This window comes from Notothenia rossii (genome assembly GCF_949606895.1).
Source record: "Notothenia rossii genome assembly, chromosome: 11".
NCBI lineage: Eukaryota > Metazoa > Chordata > Actinopteri > Perciformes > Nototheniidae > Notothenia > Notothenia rossii.
Window position 1 is genome coordinate 1,165,400 of NC_136910.1, and position 7,500 is coordinate 1,172,899.

The 7,500-nt window shown below is 43.3% G+C and overlaps 1 protein-coding gene across 1 annotated transcript in view; it reads right to left on the reverse strand.

Moving 5' to 3' along the window:
* LOC307024368 (ankyrin repeat and fibronectin type-III domain-containing protein 1-like) overlaps positions 1 to 7,500 on the reverse strand; it is a gene marked incomplete at its 3' end in the record, with an annotated part of 16,416 nt that overhangs the window by 6,728 nt on the left and 2,188 nt on the right. Inside the window, exons 3-4 of the mRNA XM_079658433.1 lie at positions 3,802 to 3,929; positions 1,216 to 1,437 (exon numbers count right to left, since the gene is read on the reverse strand). Coding sequence (XP_079514559.1) covers positions 1,216 to 1,437; positions 3,802 to 3,917 — 338 coding nt within the window. The 5' untranslated portion in view covers positions 3,918 to 3,929. The remainder of the gene's footprint in view (positions 1 to 1,215; positions 1,438 to 3,801; positions 3,930 to 7,500) is intronic.

Genomic DNA, 7,500 nt, shown 5'->3' on the forward strand with positions numbered 1-7,500 from the left:
TTTTCTTCCCCCCCCCCCCAGCTCTGTGTCTAAAACCTTTTTTACCAACAATGACCCAAATAGACCTTTTTAAAACAACCTCTAAATCATGTGTCAAACTCGAGGCCCGGGGGCCAAATCAGGCCCGTGGTGGATTGAATTTCGGCCGTAGGATGATTTCTAATTCCTATTAGATCTGGCCCTCCGGTATATTGCTCTCACACCTTCTCTCCATCCTGAGGGTCTCCTCAGCTCAGAGCCTGAGCCCAAACATTGATGACCTTGCCCCCAAGATGAGATGCCAAGTATCTGAGCTAGCATCACAGAGCAGCACACTGAGTTCAATGGATGTTTCCTTCTGCACTTTCTCTCTCACGACAACAGGGCATGTTTGGTTTCTCTTTGAGGGAAATAGTTTTGTTGAAGCTGTTGTTGGCCTGTGGGAAAATGTACTCATAAGAAATGACTCTGGAGAAGCTGCAGATAGAGCCATAAGAAATGAATCAACTGATTATTTAATGTTTAATGTTGTTTTTATAGGCAATCATTGAAGCTTTGTTAGTTCCAGGTTTAATATGTGCAATAAGTTCATTTCAATAAGTTCTGCAATAAACATTGAACCAGTCCGGCCCTCCACTAGTACCCATTTATTTATTTTGGCCCACTGTGTGTTTGAGTTTGACCCCCCTGCTCTAAAGGGATAAAACGACCTCAAAGTGACCTTTGACCCCGAACCCATCACAGGCCCTGTGGCGGCTCGATCCCGCCGAGAGGCTAAGCTTGGATATAAACTGTGACGCGTTTTCTAAGAGAAGGTCCATCCTGAAGCAAGATAGTGTTACGATATTTAATAAACAAAATCATGACACAGTAACTATGGACAAAACGGTCAACAGAAAAAATGACAGCAGAAGCCCACCCTCTGTCCTCCCACTCCACATCAAACAGCTGACTTGAATAACCAAACCACGCCCATGTGACAGTTACCGGAAGTGCCCGACAAACAAATACAAGTGACGTAAACAAATAATAATAATACAAATAATGAACTTGGGCTAAGTAGCATTATGGCACCTACAGTCTTCCACTAATTTGTACTTTATTAGTTGCCCCTTTTGTTTGTTTGTTTGTTTGTTTGTTTGTTTGTTTGTTTGTTTGTTCACCCTGTAAAGCGGCCTTGGGTCCCTTGAAAGGCGCTATACAAATTGATTCTATTATTATTATGACTGATCTCACCTTGGGGGCATCGCTCCAGGATCGCTGCAGGTGGAGCGTTGGGAGGAGGAGGAGGAAGAGGAGGAGGAGGCGGGCTGTGATGCATGTGATGAAGAGGAGTTGTGGGAGGATGAAGAGGAGGAGCAGGTGGAGTCCAGGTTTCGAGGCAGCAGCAGAGAGGACGGCATGCAGAGCCACGTCTCCAGGTCGGAGAACTTAGAGCAGCTCAGCATCTCCAGGACGCTGCAGCGCAGAAACACAGAACGACACAATATCTTTGAAGGAGAGGGATGCATCCAGTGTGTGTGTGTGTGTGTGTGTGTGTGTGTGTGTGTGTGTGTGTGTGTGTGTGTGTGTGTGTGTGTGTGTGTGTGTGTGTGTGGGAGTTCCCCGGGTCAGAGGTCATAACACCTGAGGGAGTTCCCCCGGGGTCAGAGGTCATAACACCTGAGGGAGTTCCCCGGGTCAGAGGTCATAACACCTGAGGGAGTTCCCCCGGGGTCAGAGGTCATAACACCTGAGGGAGTTCCCCGGGGTCAGAGGTCATAACACCTGAGGGAGTTCCCCCGGGGTCAGAGGTCATAACACCTGAGGGAGTTCCCCAGGGTCAGAGGTCATAACACCTGAGGGAGTACCCCGGGGTCAGAGGTCATAACACCTGAGGGAGTTCCCCAGGGTCAGAGGTCATAACACCTGAGGGAGTTCCCCGGGGTCAGAGGTCCCAACACCTGAGGGAGTTCCCCGGGGTCAGAGGTCATAACACCTGAGGGAGTTCCCCAGGGTCAGAGGTCATAACACCTGAGGGAGTTCCCCGGGGTCAGAGGTCCCAACACCTGAGGGAGTTCCCCGGGGTCAGAGGTCATAACACCTGAGGGAGTTCCCCAGGGTCAGAGGTCATAACACCTGAGGGAGTTCCCCGAGGTCAGAGGTCATAACACCTGAGGGAGTTCCCCGGGGTCAGAGGTCATAACACCTGAGGGAGTTCCCCGGGGTCAGAGGTCATAACACCTGAGGGAGTTCCCCCGGGTCAGAGGTCATAACACCTGAGGGAGTTCCCCAGGGTCAGAGGTCATAACACCTGAGAGAGTTCCCCCGGGTCAGAGGTCATAACACCTGAGGGAGTTCACCCGGGTCAGAGGTCATAACACCTGAGGGAGTTCCCCCGGGGTCAGAGGTCATAACACCTGAGGGAGTTTCCCGGGGTCAGAGGTCATAACACCTGAGGGAGTTCCCCGGGGTCAGAGGTCATAACACCTGAGGGAGTTCCCCCGGGGTCAGAGGTCATAACACCTGAGGGAGTTTCCCGGGGTCAGAGGTCATAACACCTGAGGGAGTTCCCCAGGGTCAGAGGTCATAACACCTGAGGGAGTTCCCCGGGGTCAGAGGTCATAACACCTGAGGGAGTTCCCCCGGGTCAGAGGTCATAACACCTGAGAGAGTTCCCCCGGGTCAGAGGTCATAACACCTGAGGGAGTTCCCCAGGGTCAGAGGTCATAACACCTGAGGGAGTTCCCCGGGGTCAGAGGTCCCAACACCTGAGGGAGTTCCCCAGGGTCAGAGGTCATAACACCTGAGGGAGTTCCCCAGGGTCAGAGGTCATAACACCTGAGGGAGTTCCCCGGGGTCAGAGGTCATAACACCTGAGGGAGTTCCCCAGGGTCAGAGGTCATAACACCTGAGGGAGTTCCCCAGGGTCAGAGGTCATAACACCTGAGGGAGTTCCCCAGGGTCAGAGGTCATAACACCTGAGGGAGTTCCCCCGGGTCAGAGGTCATAACACCTGAGGGAGTTCCCCAGGGTCAGAGGTCATAACACCTGAGGGAGTTCCCCGGGGTCAGAGGTCCCAACACCTGAGGGAGTTCCCCGGGGTCAGAGGTCATAACACCTGAGGGAGTTCCCCCGGGTAAGAGGTCATAACACCTGAGGGAGTTCCCCGGGGTCAGAGGTCATAACACCTGAGGGAGTTCCCCCGGGTCAGAGGTCATAACACCTGAGGGAGTTCCCCCGGGTCAGAGGTCATAACACCTGAGGGAGTTCCCCGGGGTCAGAGGTCATAACACCTGAGGGAGTTCCCCGGGGTCAGAGGTCTTAACACCTGAGGGAGTTCCCCGGGGTCAGAGGTCATAACACCTGAGGGAGTTCCCCCGGGTCAGAGGTCATAACACCTGAGGGAGTTCCCCCGGGTCAGAGGTCATAACACCTGAGGGAGTTCCCCCGGGTCAGAGGTCATAACACCTGAGGGAGTTCCCCCGGGTCAGAGGTCATAACACGTGGTGATAATGTGTGACAGAAGAATATCTCTTTATTGTCATCACACAAAGTACAATGACATTTCTTTGGAAACTCTCACTGCAGTCAAACAGAGACACAAATAGATAAATAAGAGAGGTCGCAGCAGAGGTCGTAGCAACGAGATACAATTCAATGTCAATGTGCATGTTGACCCTTCAGGTCTAAACACGTTGTATGTGTATCTCTAACTGTGTTCATAAAGGGTTAAAGTAACCAAAGGGTGAATGTTTCTAAATAGCAGTGGTTGCAGTGTTGGAGGGGCCGAGGTGTGTGTATGAATGTTCACATCATAAACACGGATGTAAAGGTGATTACCTCTCCTCTCCCACTCCTGGGATGTCATCTTTCTCGTCTTCGTTCTGGAAGACGCAGGAAGTCGTGGAGCCTCGCGATGACAACAGAACACAGGAGTTATCAGAGTCCAGAGACATCTTCAGCCATATCTGGATCAGAGAGAGGGGGGAGTAGAGGAGAACAAATACTTTGTTACTGTACTCAAGTACCTGTTTCTGGTATCAGTACTTTGCTCCACTACTTACCTTTCTGATGACTTTTGACTTTGACTTCTTACATTTTGAACACAAATACCTGTACTTTCTACTTCTTACATGTTGAACACAAATACCTGTACTTTCTACTTCTTACATGTTGAACACAAATACCTGTACTTTCTACTTCTCACATGTTGAACTCAAATACCTGTACTTTCTACTTCTCACATGTTGAACACAAATACCTGTACTTTCTACTTCTCACATGTTGAACACAAATACCTGTACTTTCTACTTCTCACATGTTGAACCCAAATACCTGTACTTTCTACTTCTTACATGTTGAACTCAAATACCTGTACTTTCTACTTCTTACATGTTGAACTCAAATACCTGTACTTTCTACTTCTTACATGTTGAACTCAAATACCTGTACTTTCTACTTCTTACATGTTGAACACAAATACCTGTACTTTCTACTTCTTACATGTTGAACTCAAATACCTGTACTTTCTACTTCTTACATGTTGAACACTAATACCTGTACTTTCTACTTCTTACATGTTGAACTCAAATACCTGTACTTTCTACTTCTTACATGTTGAACACAAATACCTGTACTTTCTACTTCTTACATGTTGAACTCAAATACCTGTACTTTCTACTTCTTACATGTTGAACACTAATACCTGTACTTTCTACTTCTTACATGTTGAACTCAAATACCTGTACTTTCTACTTCTTACATGTTGAACTCAAATACCTGTACTTTCTACTTCTTACATGTTGAACTCAAATACCTGTACTTTCTACTTCTCACATGTTGAACTCAAATACCTGTACTTTCTACTTCTTACATGTTGAACACAAATACCTGTACTTTCTACTTCTTACATGTTGAACTCAAATACCTGTACTTTCTACTTCTTACATGTTGAACTCAAATACCTGTACTTTCTACTTCTTACATGTTGAACTCAAATACCTGTACTTTCTACTTCTTACATGTTGAACTCAAATACCTGTACTTTCTACTTCTTACATTTTGAACACAAATACCTGTACTTTCTACTTCTTACATGTTGAACACAAATACCTGTACTTTCTACTTCTTACATGTTGAACACAAATACCTGAACTTTCTACTTCTTACATGTTGAACACAAATACCTGTACTTTCTACTTCTCACATGTTGAACTCAAATACCTGTACTTTCTACTTCTTACATGTTGAACACAAATACCTGAACTTTCTACTTCTCACATGTTGAACTCAAATACCTGTACTTTCTACTTCTTACATGTTGAACTCAAATACCTGTACTTTCTACTTCTTACATGTTGAACTCAAATACCTGTACTTTCTACTTCTTACATGTTGAACTCAAATACCTGTACTTTCTACTTCTCACATGTTGAACTCAAATACCTGAACTTTCTACTTCTTACATGTTGAACACAAATACCTGAACTTTCTACTTCTTACATGTTGAACTCAAATACCTGTACTTTCTACTTCTTACATGTTGAACTCAAATACCTGTACTTTCTACTTCTTACATGTTGAACACAAATACCTGTACTTTCTACTTCTTACATGTTGAACTCAAATACCTTTACTTTCTACTTCTTACATGTTGAACTCAAATACCTTTACTTTCTATTTCTTACATGTTGAACACAAATACCTGTACTTTCTACTTCTTACATGTTGAACTCAAATACCTTTACTTTCTACTTCTCACATGTTGAACTCAAATACCTGTACTGTCTACTTCTTACATGTTGAACTCAAATACCTGTACTTTCTACTTCTTACAGGTTGAACTCAAATACCTGTACTTTCTACTTCTTACATGTTGAACTCAAATACCTGTACTTTCTACTTCTTACATGTTGAACTCAAATACCTGTACTTTCTACTTCTTACATGTTGAACACAAATACCTGTACTTTCTACTTCTTACATGTTGAACACAAATACCTGTACTTTCTACTTCTTACATGTTGAACTCAAATACCTGTACTTTCTACTTCTTACATGTTGAACACAAATACCTGAACTTTCTACTTCTTACATGTTGAACACAAATACCTGTACTTTCTACTTCTTACATGTTGAACTCAAATACCTGTACTTTCTACTTCTTACATGTTGAACACAAATACCTGTACTTTCTACTTCTTACATGTTGAACACAAATACCTGAACTTTCTACTTCTTACATGTTGAACTCAAATACCTGTACTTTCTACTTCTTACATGTTGAACTCAAATACCTGTACTTTCTACTTCTTACATGTTGAACACAAATACCTGTACTTTCTACTTCTTACATGTTGAACTCAAATACCTGTACTTTCTACTTCTAACATGTTGAACTCAAATACCTGTACTCTCTACTTCTTACATGTTGAACACAAATACCTGTACTTTCTACTTCTTACATGTTGAACACAAATACCTGTACTTTCTACTTCTTACATGTTGAACTCAAATACCTGTACTTTCTACTTCTTACATGTTGAACTCAAATACCTGTACTTTCTACTTCTTACATGTTGAACACAAATACCTGTACTTTCTACTTCTTACATGTTGAACTCAAATACCTGTACTTTCTACTTCTTACATGTTGAACTCAAATACCTGTACTTTCTACTTCTCACATGTTGAACTCAAATACCTGTACTTTCTATTTCTCTCATTTTCCAAACAGGCTGGTTCCTTTAGTCTGAATGTGTGTTTTGTGGCGTGATCATTATTATTTAGAGTCATTGCGTGCCTATTGATTTGAACACGATCCGAGTAAAGAAGTTTAGTCAGTACTTCTACTTTTACCAGAGTATTTTTAAACACGAGTATCTGTACTTCTACTTGAGTAAAGGATGTGTACTTTTGCCATCTCTGATCAGAGAGAGGAACAGCTGACATTCAGAAACACAGTACATGTGTTTCACAAAGCTAACAGCTACAGGCGGACAGAAAACTGAAGGAGTGCGGCACAGAATGTCATTTAAATCATATTCCAGTTCTGATAACATTAAAATCACCTTGTTTATAGTGTTCTTAGGTTTAGGTAATTATGACCAGTGGATTATATGGCTGGTAATCTGTGTTGTAAAATAATGAGTCAGTAGCTGGAGTGCTCTTTTTAGTTAATTAGGTAGCATGACACAGTCATAGTAATATCATTTTGTTTGTTGGCTGGTTATTTAGGAGGTAGTATTAGCTTACTAGTTTGTTTCTGGCAAGCTAGTAAAACCAGCTAATATCAGTTATATTTAGTAGTTGGTTAGCATGCTTATCATAACAATATCTTTGTTTGTTTTTAGCCTTTTCAGCATTGTGTTAGCTAGCTATCTTGTACAACAACTTGTTCATTTGCTCCTGGCAAGCTAGTTAGATCAGCTTGTAGATAACATGAACTAGTTAGTTAGTTAGCTTGTTATTAAGTTGATAGGCAAGTAACATTAGCTCATTGATAAGCTAGTACCATTAGCTCATCTGGATAGCTAGTTA